The sequence below is a fragment of the Arvicola amphibius genome, chromosome 9, assembly GCF_903992535.2.
Source record: "Arvicola amphibius chromosome 9, mArvAmp1.2, whole genome shotgun sequence".
Classification (NCBI taxonomy): domain Eukaryota; kingdom Metazoa; phylum Chordata; class Mammalia; order Rodentia; family Cricetidae; genus Arvicola; species Arvicola amphibius.
This window is the reverse complement of record NC_052055.2, coordinates 93,447,962-93,466,397: the sequence shown is the minus strand read 5'-3', so window position 1 is coordinate 93,466,397 and position 18,436 is coordinate 93,447,962. Positions and strand designations below refer to the sequence as shown.

At 38.7% G+C, this 18,436-nt stretch overlaps 1 protein-coding gene across 1 annotated transcript in view; it reads right to left on the bottom strand.

The window, feature by feature from the left end:
• Eif5b (eukaryotic translation initiation factor 5B) overlaps positions 1-18,436 on the bottom strand; it is a 57,402-nt gene that overhangs the window by 617 nt on the left and 38,349 nt on the right. Inside the window, exons 11-23 of the mRNA XM_038342788.2 lie at positions 17,931-18,038; positions 17,238-17,348; positions 14,467-14,534; positions 13,327-13,468; positions 8,199-8,330; positions 7,437-7,619; positions 7,160-7,321; positions 6,095-6,226; positions 2,817-2,948; positions 2,639-2,715; positions 2,384-2,548; positions 1,059-1,197; positions 39-200 (exon numbers count right to left, since the gene is read on the bottom strand). Of these exons, the coding sequence (XP_038198716.1) occupies positions 39-200; positions 1,059-1,197; positions 2,384-2,548; positions 2,639-2,715; positions 2,817-2,948; positions 6,095-6,226; positions 7,160-7,321; positions 7,437-7,619; positions 8,199-8,330; positions 13,327-13,468; positions 14,467-14,534; positions 17,238-17,348; positions 17,931-18,038 (1,713 nt within the window). The remainder of the gene's footprint in view (positions 1-38; positions 201-1,058; positions 1,198-2,383; positions 2,549-2,638; positions 2,716-2,816; positions 2,949-6,094; positions 6,227-7,159; positions 7,322-7,436; positions 7,620-8,198; positions 8,331-13,326; positions 13,469-14,466; positions 14,535-17,237; positions 17,349-17,930; positions 18,039-18,436) is intronic.

The window sequence follows — 18,436 nt, the reverse complement described above, 5'->3', positions numbered from 1 at the left end:
ATAAAATTTCAATATGAAGATAAGGCTAAAATACTTACCTTGCTCACAAGAATGTCCGTGGCTTCGAAATGCCTCCCAAACATTTTGGGAGATTCCCCAGGGATGGGTTCTATTTTGACACAGACCTCTTGTCCTTTTTTTGCAACATCCACTTGCTTGTGGTTTATTTCAATACTTGTTACTATCCCAATGTCAACGAACTACAAAAACAGATCAATGGCAGGTCAGATTGAGGATCTCCATAGGCCTCAGGACAGCTAAACTCTACAGTCTCCACAGTAGAACTTAGCAAGACCTCATGAGACGGCAAAAACATCTGGTGTCATTTTGTGGTCCTGCTGTAAAAGCAGGGTACAGCATACACCAACTAAGAAAGGTGGTTGCACAGCTGAAAAATCTTTGCTGCTTTGTGGACAAGGGATAGGGCGGGGGAGCATCTTAAGTGAAAAAGGGTTTGATTTACAGAGCCACATGTCACTATCCCAAAATGAAGACTTCAAAGGCTGGTGTATCAAGTAACACCATGACCAGTACCCATTGACCAGACTGGGCGCTAAGCATTATTAGTATAATGAAGTAACTATGACATCCTTTCAAGGTCAGTGAGAGCTCTGTTCAAAACCAAAGAGTGGAAGGAAAACACAAGTTTGTCTCTATTTACATAATTCAAAGACTGTAGTGGATACTATAACAATATTCACTGGGGCAAAAGTCACCAAGAACTAATGTTTACATGACCTGCATAGTGCAAGTGCCCCTTTGTAGGTTCCTTTTCAGTAAAACTATCCTAATGAGGAGGGAACAGACAAATCCAAGTGAGTAGAATCTACAACACATTTGAGGTGGACTCTTCACAAAGGAGGGGTACTCTGTACATGAATCGGCCAAGCCAGGCCCAGGAATGGAGCAAGCACACACGAGAGGATGAATGACGATTGCAAATAAGGCATTACAATAGACAAGCTGCCTAGGGGAAGATACTGAGAACCAGGGCTCAGAATCAAGTTTCCTAAGATTGGACACTATGTTAAGAACATTCATATAGGCCTGGAACTTACATTTTTGCTTGGAACACACATAGGTGTTCCTTGTTTCACTTGGCCAGCCTCCACAGTGACTCCTATTACTATTGGATCTCGAGAATTGAAAATGTACTGAGGGAGGATTTTCATCTTGCAGGGAAATACCGCTATGTGCCTGAAAGTAAAGAGAACGCAAAAAATCTCAACTCATAAAATTAAGCAGCAAATATAATGAAAGTGAAGTTTGTTATATGAATGCACTTTCTGCGGAGGCTGTTGAGAAAAGCCTATGTTCTCATTCTCTCAAAGCTACATCAAGGATAGAGCCTGGCCCCAGAAGATGAATGTTTTTGCCAGGGTCATATCCTGGAGTTTAGAACATGGACAGAACTTGATGACATGTTAAAACAATGGTCTACTTTAGAAAGTGTATAGTCATTCATCTGTATGATTTTCTCCATCATATTCTCCAAGTTTTCCAAAAAGTTGCCATGAGGTAATTGTCCTTGTCAATCACATGCTGGAAGCACATTCAGCCAGTTTCAAGTCCTGAGCTACTGTCCCTGGGTTACTCTGGTAATCTCTTCCTAGATAATGGAAGCCCCCACCCCCAGACAAGGCCACTGACTACCCAGGTCCATGTAGCTAGAGTAGCCCTCAATGTGATCATGACTATACAATTTGGCAATTAAATTTTTAAAAAGTTCAATCTTTCCCATGACCTATGAGATTACTCCTGTAACTTTGCGAACCCTGTTCCTTCTCTAACTTGCTAATTGCCACATTCTCTGAAGTATACTTTGCCAGTGTGGCTTGGTTGTCTTAAGTGTTGTTCTGCCTGCACAGACCACACTCCTGACTACTTGTTCTTCTTCTGACTATTACTCCCAATAAGAGGCCATGAGGAGATGCCCTCCCCAATCACAGCCCATTCTGTGAATCTGCCTTACAGCACTCATCTCTACTTGTACACTTCCAGATTGATTGCCTCTGTCAATTACAGATACCCTCAAAGGCCCAGGACTAGGAAGCCGAACTCTGGCCCTGTATTCAAAAAGCATGGATACAATGAACCTGGAAGGTCTATGGAGTCATGGCTTTGTCTCCCTTAGAATCTTTTCCAGTTTACACAGAGGATACCTAAGCCCACCAAATTGAAAATAAACTGAAAAGCCCCCAGAGAAGATCTGAAAACACACAGAGGAATATTTGCCCCGGACTGTAACACACCACTTCGGGATGCAGCATCTGTGACATTAATAAATGCCATTCTTTTCTTGTCTGCATTTCTTGTCAGTATTTGGAACTTCTCCACCAGCTGCATTACCAAAGATTCGAAGTAAACAAAAACACTAACTTACTTGAATTCTTCCTGTTTCTGTTTCTTGTAGTCTTGTCTGTATTTTGTAAAGGCATCAAATAAATGATAAATAATTTCTGCACTAAAGATTCTAACTCCCAAACTATCAGCCATCTCTTGTGCATCCCGTTCAATTCTTACATCAAAGGCCAAAATCACTGCATACCTGAAACATGGGGACATTAAAGATCACTGAATTAGAATTAGTAAGTCACACCAAACACTCTGAAGATGATCAAAAGCAAAGAATACTTACTGCGGATCATGTTCCAACATGACTGAAGCCTTCATAACATCTTTTTTATGGACTGGGCCAATGTTAATTCCTGCATACTGTAAAAGGAGAGTTTCCAGGTTTATCTGCATGTAGCAGGTAATGAATGGAACAGCACATCATGACTACCATATGCTTAGAAAGCTGGGTAGTTACTTACTGGCACCTCTGATGTTTTCAGAAATTCAAGAAGGGCTTCCAAAGAGCCCAGTGTAGACGCCTGGACATAAACTCCTTTTTCTTCTAATTTGATAGCATTTAGTGTCTGCTTTAACTCATGGATCAATTCATCCTTGAAAAGAAATCAAACATGACAAATTATATCTCTATCTTCAGCAGCCTAGAATCGAACTGTTTTCCTCTGGTTAAAGACTCATCTGAAAACATGGAATTTATATGGTTTTAACCTAACTCATTTCATCTTTCTGCCTGAAATATGTAAAATCTCAACAGCATTTGTAAAAAGCAAATGACTGGGTAGGGTGTCATCCTTTTTGTGGACCACACAGATGAGAGGCAGACCCAAAGTTCAATTGTTTCAACTGTGAAATCTCCTAACTCATTACTTCACTAAAGACAAATCCATTCTACATTCAGGTCTGGTGTATTATCTTATGTTGTGACCCGATTCTGCCTAAATATTAAAGGAGAGCAGCTATATGCTATATTCTTTTTGGCAAGCAATTAAGCTATGACTATAGCCTGCTTTTCATTGGATATGGGCCAAGTGATCTTTTCAACAGACAAACAGGCTTTAAAATGACTACTGGTACAAATGAAGATTCCCTTTAAGATCCATGTACTACAGTACCTAAATTAAAAACAGCCAATAGCACATCCCTAGCACATAGAAGGCTGAAGCAAAAAAAAAAAAAAAAAATCTCAAATTCAAGACCAGCTTAAACAACATTGAGTTTGAGGCCGGCCTGAGCTACATAGCAAGACTTATTAACGAAAAACATACAAACAACAAAAATGTTGTTTTAAAGCCAGACCAACATCTGGCTTTAAAAAAGAAAAAATGTATGTGTATGTGGATACATACACATAAGTGCTGTTTCACTTCGAGGACAGAGGCAGTGGATCCCCTAGAGCGTCCAGATAGGTTTTCAGATCCAATCAATATGCTCCTAACTACTGAACCACCTCTTCAGGCCATTTTATTTTTAAAGGATTTCTGTGCCCCCCCCACACCCCATTTTGAAATAGGGTTATGAAGTCCAGGGTCACCTTGAACTACTGGTGCAAACAATGACAGCCATGAGCTTCTGACCTGACTTCCTCCACCTGCCAGGTACTGGTTCATCCATGCACCACTCTGCTAGTTTTCATGCAGTGCTGAGCTCAAACCCAGGCCTTCCCGTGTGCAAGCATGCTAACAATTGACCACCACCAGTCGTTACCTTATTTATTTTACTTAGGATAAAATGCACGTTTAGAATTCAGGCATAAAAATGTATGCAACTTCATATGATTATAAACAATTTGAAAACAAGTTTGTGAAAAAGAACAGTAGCTATGCTTTACAAGGTACCCATTTTAGTGAGCATCCCTAACATCACACAAAAAAAAAACTCAGAGGTAAGGAAAATAGCAGGATACAGGTAATATGAAGAAAAGGCTGTAATTAGAGATGGGGGAGGTCAATACAGAAAGAGAGCAGGAGGATAATTGATAAATCCTAAGGAATATTTTATATTAACCTAAAATTATGTATGTAAGTATATATACATTCATATGTATCTTTTTTAAAAATTAGGTTTATTTAATGTGTGTGAATGCTTTGCCTGCATGTATGTACATCACATGCATGCCTACTGCTCATCAAGGTCAAAAGAGATGTCAGATATCCTGAAACTAGACTTATAGATGGTTGTGAGCAATTACATGGGTGCTAGAAATCAAACCCAGTTCCTCTGCAAGAAAGAGTAAAGTACTTTTAATCAATAAACTATCACTCATACAAGCCTGTAGGCCACTTTTAGTGGTAGAATCAGGTCATGCTCATGGTAACAATATAACACAGAAGTTATGATACCTCAACAGTATGGCTGCCTAAATAGGACCTAAACAATAACAAAGCCATATGAATATGTATATATGTGCACACAGATGAAATTATGCCCCATGGGCTGACAATGCTCCCCACGAGAGCAACAGACTATCACGAACTCTAGTCTCAGGCATGAGTTGGTCAAGACAGTACAGGGACTTCCCAAAAAATACAGGCTGTCGTTTCTGCCCTTGGTTGTCTCCCAGAGGTTAAAAGTAAGCCCTATTGCAGAAGGTGCCACACACTTAAGACACAGGACATGGAAAAAGTCGAACTGGATCTGGTTAGAAAGCCTCCTGAGTTATAGCTTCCATTGTACCAGAAGGTACAATGCAAAGGGGTGGAGGGATTTGAAGCAAATGGAAGTCCTGTCCAGCATTGATGTCTATGAGTCACAACAATGACCAACATAAGAGATGTCCCTAAAGGTTTACAATAGTCACATTCATTATGTTGGTGGTAAGCAAAAGCTGTCAGGTGGACTTAAGGCCCACTCACCAGTAGGGAACTCCTGCCTTATACTAGAAACCTAGCCAACTCCCTAGGGCTAGATTCAACATGATTCCCAACAGCATTCTAGAGGTTATCCATATATTCAAAGTTAAATATAGCTCTCACCCCACATCAAAGAGGCTTCTCTTTATAGCAAACATAAGCCATTAGAAAGGCACAGTCATAATTCAAAGATCACTGGACCATGGAAAGCCCAGCTCAATAGATACATAACTTTTGCACCCAAGCTCTGATAACATCATGGAAGAGGGGATGGAAAGGCTCAAGGATCAGAAGGATCAAGCAGTGTCTCCTATACATAATAGGGAAGGTACAGCCACGATACCTCAACAGAATGGCTGCCTAAAGACTCAATCACAAATCCAGTACCAATAGACTCAAAAACAAGAAAGGAAGCAATATTACGGGTCTGATCCCTAGACAGTGAACTACAGACAGCTAATGACTGTTGAAAAATGGGGAATTACTCTTCCAGAGACAAATCCCAAATTGGTCATGCAATACAAACTGATCACACCTGAAACCACACACACACATACACACACACACACACACACACACACACACACACACAAAGCAACATTAAGTGAATTCAAGTGTGTGTGTGTGTGTGTGTGTGTGACACAAAACAGGCCATCAATTTCTGAGAATAAAGAGAACTATACAGGAGGGGTAAGGAGGGATGCACACAAGAGGAGCTGGAGGAAAGGAAGGAAAAAGTTATGTAATTATATTTTAATTAAAATATAGCGAATAAAAAGATGTAAAGCTGAAGCAGGAAGATCATGAATTCAAAGTTAGTCTAGGACACTGGGAGGGAAACTGGGTAAATAGCATTGGAAGAAAAAAAATATCACAATTAATGAACTCACTTTGAGAACTGGGATTTCATCGTCTTTATAAGCCACGAGGAGAGGTAAACCAGCAAGTGTTTTCTCAAGGTCTTTCCCAAGAATCTTCACTCCTTGAGCTGCTTCCACTTCTTTATGCTTTTCATACTGGTTCTAGAGACAAAAATAGTTTTTATTGAATAATCTGAACTGTGGCAGCACTACTGTATTTTGTGACCTTGGAAAGAGGAAAGTGTTCTCAGGCCCTGTACAAGAAACACCTACAACATAATCAAATGATAAACTCAACTAAGACAAGTCAGAATAGAAGATAATGCTACATATAGAAAGTAAAAACAGACAACCAATCTGAACTGTAAAATCTGTGAAAAACGGAACAATGAAAGTAGAGGGATAAACAGCTAATAAACACAAAGCAGTGACCATACTGACAGGTAAATGTAATCCGACTAATGACAGTTCTGACAGTGATGTGTCTGAAGCAGGCAGAGGTATGAAAGAGTGAAGAGCTGCAATGCAAGCATGACTTGTAACTCCTGCTCAGGCAGCAGCGAGCTGGGTCCCAACACCCTGGGAAAATGCGCACAAGTTCAGCAGAAGGTGCAAAAAGGAAGTCCATGGCACAGCACGGAAGCATATACATTCCATGCCCAGAACAATGGACAGCAAAACAAAGTCACACAGTGGAATATTAATCTGAAATTGTTTTTCAGTTCAGAAGGGCCAGGTGTAACAGCAAGCACCAAGAATGTCCCCACTTTTACACTATGCATAGATACATTTTTAGCAAGACATGCCCAGAAACTGATGCAGAGCTTCTGGATTCCAACACTGCTCTTTGATTTGGTCATCCCCTAAAATTTGGTTATCCAGTACTATTCATGCAGCAATCCAGGCTGTCTATCTTTATGTGGCCCTAGTCTAACAAATGGATCTTGTCACCTATGTACACTTCTGCAATAAAACAAGGACAGGGACAAATGTGTACTGTGTATTAAGCCAAGAAGCCTTCATTTCAAAGCGAATGGTGTCAATATAAACAAACATCGTGAAGTCCCCCTGCCCACGCTTACCATCTTGGCTTACCTTCACACGTAGTTCCTTCATAGGAGGAGGTAAAAGGAGGCCTCGAATCTGCGTAACGATGGGCCCTTCTACTCCAGGGACAATGATCGTATCCCCTTCCTTCAACCGTCCATTGATCAATATAACATCTATTGTGGTCCCCATTCCTGGGAGAGCTTTGACCTAACAGACATGTTTTGAAAGGAAACAAATCATATATGATAAGCAGCACATATCCATTACTCAAGGAACTATTAAAAGGGAGTAGGGCAGGAAAGGAAGCCTGGTCATTGGGTACCTCCATGACTTGTGCTCTCAGCTCTTCACAGTGTGCAAGCCTCTTGCTCAACATGGTTTGAGTTAATTCCACAAGAAGGTAGATAAGACTTCCCATGCCATCACCAGTATGTGCAGAGGTAGGTACCAAGGACACAAAAGTACGGGGATCTTTATTCTCATAAAACAAAGCAGCATTTAAACCCTAGAAGCAAAAATCAGTCCAAAAACACTGGTTGAGTAGAGGCATGTAGAAGAGGATGGCTAAAGAGAAGGCAGATGAACAAATGACTGATATTCTGAAACTCCACAAAGACCCAGACAACTGAGGCACTGGAGGTCAGCGGTAATGTGCTTCTCTAAGGATGTACAAGACCCTGTCTTCCATGCCCAGCACTAAACAAAAAAAACCTCTGAACAAACACATTCTAGAAATAATCATATAGATGTTCAGAGGAAAAGAAAAAAGTAGCTTCTAAGTCAGTACAGTTTACCAATTTCTGATGTTAAAAAGGAAGCAAGCACAGAATTACACACACACTACTCAGTTATACAGAAGGCCGAGGAAAGGAAAGTCAGGAACTCTCAAGTTTTGTATCATCCCGGAAACAGCAAAATCCTATCTCAGAAGAAACAACAATAACAACAAAATACCAAAATGAAACAACAACAACAAAAATACCCAACTCAGGAGAACAGATCTGAATTAATGAAAATGGCGACTTCACTAAATAGATAACAAAAGAAACATTCTGATAGGTTCTTCAGAAAGAAATTCTCCTACCTGCTGTGCAAACTCTACAATAATGGCCTTTGCACGCTCCTCAAATTCATCCTTCGTATTCTTTTTCTGCTTTTTTAAAGTAGCAGCCACATCCGAATCAGGGCTCTTCTTCCAGTCATATAACCTGTCAATCTGGAAACATTTATCAGAAATACTTCAAAATCTACAAAATTAAAGAGGGTAAGCTCCAGAAAATTCCTAATTTCTCTCTCTCCTCCCTCTCTGTCTCTGTCTCTCTGTCTCTGTCTCTGTCTCTCTCTCTCTCACACACACACACACACACACACAAACAGTGTAAAGTACTCAGACATTTTATTGCACAAAAGGTCTTTTCAGAGGCTGCAACTGAACCTCTTGAATAAGAAATTGCTGAGGTGACATGCTGTCTGTCCATTTTAGCCTCCAGTAAGTTCATGGAAAACTCTTCTTTGCAAAATGGAAGGTCCTAGAATTATCCTGTGAACATTAACATGTACTGTTTTCAAAGTTCAGAATGAGCTGGTAAATCAGCAGACAGGAACAAGGACTAATTCTAACAAGTGACACTGTCAGGAAGGTTACTTAACAATTGCTTCATTGCTCAAATTAGGAGTAAATCTGATTAGTTTCAAGAGAATTTACTTTTCCCTCAGCTGTCAGCCTGTGGGATGTTTCAGGTGACTGAAATAAACTGAACCATAAATATAATTTACAAGATACTAATTTTTTATAAGCTGTATCTCCCATGAGGGGTAAGTGAGAATAAGAGGGAATTAATCACCAAAACAATGACAATGTGTGACATCTGAGCTCAGCCTATACTCACAATGTAAAGAGGCAGATTCGTCTGTTACTAAGAAAACCCAGTTAAGGAAGGAAAGACCTAAGATGACCAGCAGAATCAAATAACTGCTTGAGGTCTTTAAAATAATTTCTAAAAGTAAACTCAGCATAAAGTTCTAACCTTGAAAAAAAGCCCCCAAAAGAGAAAGACCTAATATTTGTAGAGTTGAAGAGAAAGCCACAGGATGAACTTAAAACCCAAACTTACTAGAAAAAGAGAAAAGATTAGTGATCTTGAAAACAGGGCACTAAAAGCTAGCAAAATTGAAGCACACAGGAAAATAAGATGGGGGGGGGGGGGGGAAAAAAAACTCCAACACTTTACTTGGCTTTCATGTGAAAAGATTAAGAAAATTAGTTGGAATGCCAGGACTGTCCTAGAATTCTACCAAATAGCTAAAGAAACAGAACAAGAATATTTAGCAGAAAATAGTTGAATAATCCCCAAATATGACAAAAGATTAAATGAAGCTATAAGTTTAACATAATAAAATCAATAAAACCCAAGTATGATGAAAACTAAACTATTATGTAATCACACTGATAAATGTGCAAAAAGAAAAAAAAGTCTTAAAAGTAAGCAACATAAAACATGCATATGGAGGAACAAAGAAAAGATGAAAGCAGAAAGCAACAAAAAAGGAAAAACAAAATAAAGTAGGACTTTTCACAAAGTGAAATATTTTCAAGAATGGAGGATTTGAAATAACACCTTTTTTTCATAAAAAAAGGTGTTATCACTTGGGTTACACTTTTAAAGCTTAATAGACTTTTAAAGGATGAGCCAAAAATGGTGCTGGCAATAAACAGATTGGTTTAAACAACAGGTTAAACAGTAGGAAGATATGAAAAGTCCCTAATGGTAAATGTGGGGAAAAGATACCAAGACTGAGTCTGTCGTTTTATATTTCAATATTTATTCTTATTGTGTATCTGTTTGTGTGGGGGTATGCACATGAATGCAAGGGTCTGGGGTACGCAGAGGCTTCTTGGGACCCGAGTGGGAATTACAGGATGCTATGAGTCACCCGACACAGGTGCTTCAAACTGAACCCAGGTTCCTTGCAAGAGAACCAACCATTGAGCCATTTCTGCAGCCCCTACTTTGCTATTTTAAAAACTGCTTTAAAGATAGAACTGAGCGCCGGGCGGTGGTGGCGCACGCCTTTAATCCCAGCACTCGGGAGGCAGGCGGATCTCTGTGAGTTCGAGGCCAGCCTGGTCTACAAGAGCTAGTTCCAGGACAGGCTCTAAAAAAAGCTGCAGAGAAACCCTGTCTCGAAAAACCAAAAAAAAGAAAAAAAGATAGAACCGAGCATTTAAAGAGAAAAATAATAAAAGTGGATTTATAATAAACTAAGAAAAAAAAGGAGCAACAGGAAAATGGAGAGGAGAAAATGAACAGTGGCACACTGTTAAGGCTTTCAAAACCAAAAGGGATGTATAACAGAAGTCAAGTTAAAAATACGGACTGTAAACTTAAGGCAACCTGGGGCAAAAGACACATAAAGCATTCATATCCTAGTGTTGAAAATAAGATTGTAACTCTTAAGAAATAGCCAAATGCTGCATAGGGGAGGGAAGTGCGGAAGATAGAAAACAAGCTCATGTGAGATGACCTACAACCAAAGCCACTGTGCCAACAGGTGCAGTCGATGGAAACAATAGAGATGCAGTACCTCAAGGTGGAAGATTAGTGCTCGGTACAAATAAGAAAAAGCATGCTATCTACAAAAAACCCAGCATCTTATATATACATAAAAGGAAGAAGGCAGTAAAGATGCCATGCACACAACCCTAAGAAAGGGAAATAGTCATACTATCACAGAAGACTTGAAGGTAAAAAACTTGGTAACGACATAAAAGCAGTGTATAAGGAAGACTCAATCTTAATTGTATGCGTACCTTAATTATATACCTGAAAAATACATTAAATAAAATGCACAGAACTTTGAGGAGACAAATATAAAAGCGCAGCAGGAATCAATGGCCCTCTGCAATAGTTTACCAAACAGTCACAAGCATCAGTAACCAACCGTAACACTCAGCTGACCATCAGCAGCACAGATATTCAAATGGAACGTTACACATCAAGGCTGGTCACAGACGACCACTGAAACTGACCATAATAACTCCCAAAGTGTGTGTCCTTTGATCACAAAGCAATTCAACAGTATCTGGGAAAATTCCCATACACTTACATGTTAACATTCTTCTGAAGAATGAATAGATCAAAGATAGACATAAGACAAATAAAGTATTTTTCCCAAACTGAAATAGAAACAATGTCTAAGCAACGCTTAAAATGGAAGCTAGGCATAGTGGAACTTGTAAGAAAAAGCAGGAGGATCAAAGTCAGTTCAAGATCAGGAGGGGTACTTACAAAATATAAAATAAAATAAAACCAAAAAACACAAAAAACGGGTGGGTGGTTGTTAGCTCAGGAGTCAAGAGCATCTGCTGCTCTTGCAGAGAACCTGAGTTCAGCTCCTGGCTCAAACTGCCAGTCACCTCAGCTCCATGGCATCTAATGTCTTCAGATTCTTGCAACACTTGCACTCATGTACTTGTGTAAAATAAATCTTTAAAGGTGGAGGGGTGTATAAAAATGACAATGCAACAAAAACAGAGGTCTTTTAAGACACAGACTGACAGGCTGACAGCGGGTGTGACGGTAAACACAGAGGCTGGCGCAAGAAAATCACAAGTTCAAGTCCATCTACACTTCACAGTGCCGTCACATCGCAAAGTCAGACCCAAAATAATGCTGCTCGGGTTGCATAGAACACAGACACAATCCTATTAAAAGTGCAAAATGAGGACTGGAGAGATGGCTCAGAGGTTAAGAGCACTGGCTGCTCTTCCAGAGAACCTGAGTTCAATTCCCAGCAACCACATGGTGGCTCACACCCATCGCTAATGAGATCTGGTGCCCTCTTCTAGCCTACAGACAGAACACTGTACACACCATAAATCAATCTTTAAAAAAAATGCAAAATGATACTCTTCAGAAAAATTTGTTTCTTAATAGAACTGAACATCCATACATGGATATGATGATACAATTCTATTCCTAAGTATTTTCTAAAAACAAACAAAAATACATGACTATACACAAACGTCCACAGCTATCTTACTAATAAGTAACTAGAATCTAGAAGCCATACATCATACAGTAGAAACTGATTAATTATGGTATTACCTGGTAATGAAATATTACTCTAAGAAAAAAAAAAAGTTACAACCCACATGTCAACATGAAGAATAAAAAAAGCTGTAATAACAGGAACAACAAAATGACAACTGAAAAGACCACACACTCCAGTCCTATCAAAACTAGTACAGAGACTTGAAAAATCAGGGGCTTTCCTGGGGCTAGAGGGGCAACACTGGCTTCAAAGAAGTGAGAGAGCCCTCTGAGAATGGAAGATTGTCTACACTTTGGACAGTGATGGCTGCAAACAGATGTATGGATTTGACAAAGTTCATTAAGTAGTACAACTATTCTCAAGCAGTTTCTTACACTAGATTTGTATCTTGTTTTAAATATATGCACATTAACTGTATGAAATTAGTATCCTATTTTCATACATGTGTATAATATAAACAAATTGACTCCCTATTTCCCTCTCCTCTCTCTTGATTCCATTCTTCCTAAATAGTTCCTCTTCTATTTTTGCTTTTTAAAAATTAAATCTAGAATCTATAAGAGGGAAAAAAAGCAGCATTTCTATGAGTCTAGCTTACTAACATGATCTGTTTTTTCTGAAAATGACATCTTTTCATTCTTAACATTGACTGATTGACTGTACTGGAGACTCAACTTTGTGTATATTATGCACGCATTGCACCACTGAGCTACATTCCCAGTTCATTCTTCTTTATTATTGAGTATTTATTTCATTTTGCACATACAGCATGTTTCATCCACTGGTGAGTATGTGGGGTGAATCCCTAATTTAACTAAAACTAGTTCTGTGATAATAACATGACTAGGCAGGTACATAATATGAAATATACTTTAAAATCACAAAAAAATTAAGGTGCATTCATCCTAATCAGAACACAGGGTAGAGAGATAGCAGTTAAAAGCTCACATTTGCACTACGTTGTAAGAAGAGTTTAGTTCAGTTCCCAGGACCCCTGACGGGAAGTTCACAAGCACCTATAACTTGAGCTCCATGCACAGAGTCACTCTCTTCTGGACCCCTTGGAAACCAGCATTCACATATGTTCAAATGCACACACGGATACACACTTCGATCAAAAATAAGTCTTATAAAAATATTTTCAGATGAGGGCTTACCTTATTAAGTGCAACAATGAAGGGACATTTTTTAGATTTGAGGAGGTTGATAGATTCAATTGTCTGGGGCTCTAAACCATGCATAATGTCAACAACTAAAATGGCAATGTCACAAAGAGAGCTTCCTCTATTTCTCAGGTTACTATCAGAGAAGAAAAAAACCATGTAAATGGAAATCTCAGTATTTCTCTTAAATTTAAGTTTACTTTCTTTATAATGCCTAAATAAACCAAAGAAAACAAGCACAGTCTCTGGGTCTCAAGGATTTACTGGTGGATATCATCTCACAAATGCCAAATTCATGATGAACTGGTCTCATAAAATAGCATAGTATTTACATGCAAATCATACAATCCTCTCAAATACACAGTGTTACCTCTGGGTTACATACACAGGATAGCTATCTCCGATGCAAAAATCCAAAATCCCAAACCTTCTAGAAACAGATATAATGCTCGCTGTTAAGTTTCAGATTTGGGGAAATTTTGAATTTCAAACTTTTAGAATGTATGTAAAATGCATGGAAATGTGAACCATGTCCATTGTTAGGCACATCAGGTAAGGGGACTCAACTGGACACCAGCAGTTTGGGTGCTCTGTGAGCTGTTATACACTACACTGTTGAGGGTAACAAGAAGGGGAGAGTCTGGACATAGCTGGCATGAACACAATCTGCCTCAGCTATTCTGGAACCTCAACTGTTTATCCTGGAGAAGTGGAGCACGTAAAAGAGGCATCCCTTAACTTACCACTCATTTGGCAGATACAAAAACTGAGTCTAATGGGATAAGTTAATGCTACAAGTTCCTCTGAGTTTTGTGTGTGTGCATGTGTGTATATGTGTGTGCGCGCGCGCATATGTGTATGTATAAGAATGAAATGAAAACAGTATTCCCTTTGTAATGGGTCTGCAGAAATTCATGAGGAACCACTCTGCCTTCCACAGTAAGGATGTTCTTTCCAATTATAAAGGACTTTCTTCTATAAAAGCAAAGAAAACATATGAAACACTACAAAAGCAACGATGATCAAAAGATTATGACACTGAAGATATGAAAGAACTATTCAAAGTTAAAGACTAAATCCCAATGATTAGGCTTGAGTTAGTAATTTCCTTGATGACAAGAGGCTTGGTCTTACCTGAAAGACTCATGTCCGGGGGTATCAATAATCAGCATTCCTGGAATCCGGACATTCTCTCTGTCAAACTAGAAATGGTAGAAAAATGAAGACTTTCAAGGGAACTTAAACAATGAAAACTTCATTACAAAACAATTTACCACAACCTTGAAAACATCATTACAACATCAAATGAATGCTCTTAAAGCAGAGTCATATAGTACAAGGTTAATATTCTCTTCCATATCAAAGGAAGTTTCATAGGGGCTGGACATGTACTATCTTACACACAATCCAAGTGTGATTCCTAGCAGCCACATCAAGTAACACAGAACTAACTTAACACCAGCTCCAGAGGAACCAATAACTTCTCTTAGACTCCCATGGGACACCCACACAAATACAGATGCATATGCATACAAATAAGTTTTACAGAACTACTGAGTTTGATCACCAGATCTCAGCAGAGTAATTTCCTGAAAGTTGTCTCCACCAAAGCATGTGCTCATATGCACACTGACACATAATAAGTAAGAACATAAAAAATATATCTGGTCCAATTTTAAGCAAATCTAAAGTATTAAAGTGATTTTAAAAGTATATTTTAAAAATACTCATCAGATAAGTCAAACTTTTTAAAGAACAAATGCATATCTGACTTAAATATAAGCATTAATTACCTGGATAAAGTTCTTGAATACAAATATTCATCAATTCACTTTCTCATTCTAAAGTGATGGGTGGCGACCCCAACCCGGGGCTCTAGACATCATTCTAAGCAATGATGCCTGTACCGGGCCACTGGGGCTGCTTTCCAGTGTGACTATGGAGTTCAGGCTGGCCTCCAATGTGCAGTGCCCGTCTCAACTTATCAAGTGATGCCATTAAAAACATGCACCATCACACCTAGCACATGTCACATGCCCTATAATTTTTATAATTTTATAATTTTTATGGTGTTGTGCATTTTCCTACTCTTCATTTTTCAAAATGTCATCTCCTCTCTATATCACAATATCATTGAAATGTACAATGTTTCAAATCTGCATTTTTCCCGTAAATGAACATTTTACTGGGAATCATTTTTTTCCCATTTCAATGTCTTGAATACAAAGAGTAAATCACAAATATACTAGCTGTACTGAGAGCTACACTGATCTTTATGTACCAAAATCAGAAGATTTCAAGTTTTGACAGCTTAAAAGTAAACTATGAGGAACCCTCCAATGAGTTAACACACACAAATATTACTGAAAGGTGCTGGAAAGATGGCTCAGTAGTCAACAACACTGACTGTTCTCTTAGAGCGCCCAGGTTTAGGTCCCAGCAGCTAGACTGTGTAGTTAACAACCATCTGTAACTACAATTCCAAGTGATCCAACTGCCTCTTCTGGCCTTTATGAGTACATGCACAAACATGATACACAGGTCAACAAGGAACACACACATTTAGAATTTATTTTGCCTTTTTTTTTAATGAAAAGGAACTACTATTTAAAATATACTGAACCAGGACAGTGGAGCTATAAAAGTTCTTAGTAAAGAACCTGCTGTCAAGTATTAGGACCTGATTATGATGCCCTAAGCCTGATGTGCTGGCATGTGAATGTGATCCCAGAGCTTGGGAGATGGAAACAGACATTTCATATACAAATACAGTTATGTGAGGCTTGGTGCTTTGTGTCTGTAATCCCAGTAACTGAAAAGCAGGGTCAGGCTGGCCAAGTTCAAGTTCAGGGAAAAGCCATAAAATAAACACTGAAAACAATACATTGCAAAATTAACATACAATATTAATTTAAGAAACTGGAAAACTGGCCAGAGAAACCAACACCAAGATACAAAATGGTCACATGCCTCATGATCAAATTTATAATCATGCAAGAAAAAAGTAAACTTTTAGTCACACTTAAGTGTGCTTTTTAAAAAGTGAACTAAGGAGTTTCTACACAGCTCCGATAACTACAAGCTTCCTAACACGGCCACTCCATTAAGCTTTACATTGACTTTATTAATAATTTAACATTAAAATCTTGGATACATGTAGACAAAACATTCAGTGAGTTAGCTTATTTTTTTTTCTTTTTAAGTTTTGCTGTGCAGCTCATTAATCCTGCCTCAGACATCAAAATGATGGAATTATAAACTTCTGCTACTGTGCTCTCAGTTGTTTGTTTTATTTGTTTTTGGGTTTTTGTATTGTTTTATTGGTTTTGAGTCTTGAGTTACTAAAACCAGGGCCTTGTACAAGGTAGCGAACACTCCCTTACTAAGCAGCCTTGGTTTCCAATATGTAGCCACAATTCTTCTAATAATCGACCTCAGCAGCTTCCTCGTAGGCCTCAAACCTGAGTTCAACATTTAAATATAAAGATCCTGGGTAATGGTAGTAAAAATATGTAATAAAGTAACGTCAGAACAATAAAATCCTTGAAAAAAGGGGGTAATGGCATGGAATCTAGAGCAAAACAACAAAGACTTTAATCTCTGTGGTAGACAGAAGAATCTGAACGTATCTCTATCCCTTGGGAATGTACCCAAAGCTTCCAATGCCATCAGAAAGGAACTGAGGCTTAAAGGATGTTTCTCACCTAGTATGTCCACCAGCATACTTGAGCATACTGATTTATGTATGTCTTTGTTCTATTACTATAAAAACTTCATAAAATTGCTATCATGTTGGTTCCTCTGAGTCTGTTCCTGAGCCATGCTCATCAATAACTTGCTTTAAAATAAACTATCTCATGTCTTTTGTTTATTGTCAACAAAACAACTTTAAAAATGTAACTTACATTTTTAATCATCTTAGTTTGTTCATTAATAGCTTCAAGAGGAACATTTGTGGCACCAATCTGCTGTGTAATACCGCCTGCTTCCCCATCTTGGACATGCGTGTGACGGAGCTATAAGAAGGCAGCAAATTGATATTGTTATTTTGGCATGGAAGAAGATAAAAATAATATCAGTAAGAAACTGGCAACTCACTTTTTGTACAGAGTGTAAACATAACAGTGACCCCAGACTAAAGCTCCAAGAAAGGGGAGACATTTGTGCCTCTTCTTCAACTATCAGGCTGTCACATTTATTCATTAAAAAAATCACTGTGTACTGTGGAATCCTGACCTTGAGGCTGGCGTGCAGAGAAGAACAAAAGGCCTCCCACACCACACCTAACGAGGGAAGAGGCTAAGGACAGAGAATCCTTCAAGGCTGGGAAAGGTGTGAGTTACATCACACAAAACCCCCAGGATACTTTGCAAATCTTTCAAAAAAAAACAGGCCCCACTTTTCTCCCTATGATCCCATTTGGCCAACCTGTAAAAAATCTATAAACCATTTTCCTTCACAAATTTCTATTTCCTAATTTCTTTGAACTACTCGGAAACAGAAGCAGCAGATTCATGGGTCTGCTATGCCGTATAATGTTAAAGCTTTTCAAAGGTACTACTCATTTTTCAAGTAATATTATGCACATATTTTCTTACCTTATCTAGAATTTTTGTTTTTCCTGTGTCTACATGTCCAAGCACACAGATGATAGGGGCTCTTAACTTTTCTGTATTTACATTTTTACTATGTTCAAGTCGCCGTTTCTAAAAGTGGAGTTAAAAAAAATCACAAATTAAGACAAATTAAGTACTGCTTCAAGTCCTATTTATGCTCCATCTTGACTCAGATTAAAGGGGGTTGGGGGGCTCCTGCTTTAGACCAGTGTCAAAAACATACCCCATGGTCCAACAAAAGCTGGAGAGATACTAGTCATGATAATACTTTGATTTTTTTTTTGTTTGTTTGTTTTGTTTTGTTTTTTGAGACAGGGTTTCTCTGTGTAGCCCTGATTGTCCTGGACCTCACGTTATAGACCAGGCTGTCCTCCTCACAGATCTGCCTCCTAAGTGCAGGGATCAAAGGCATGTGTCACCACCACCTGGCGGTAATACTTTCTTAAAGCACTGACTCAAAACCTTTAGCTATGTATTCTAAAGACCAC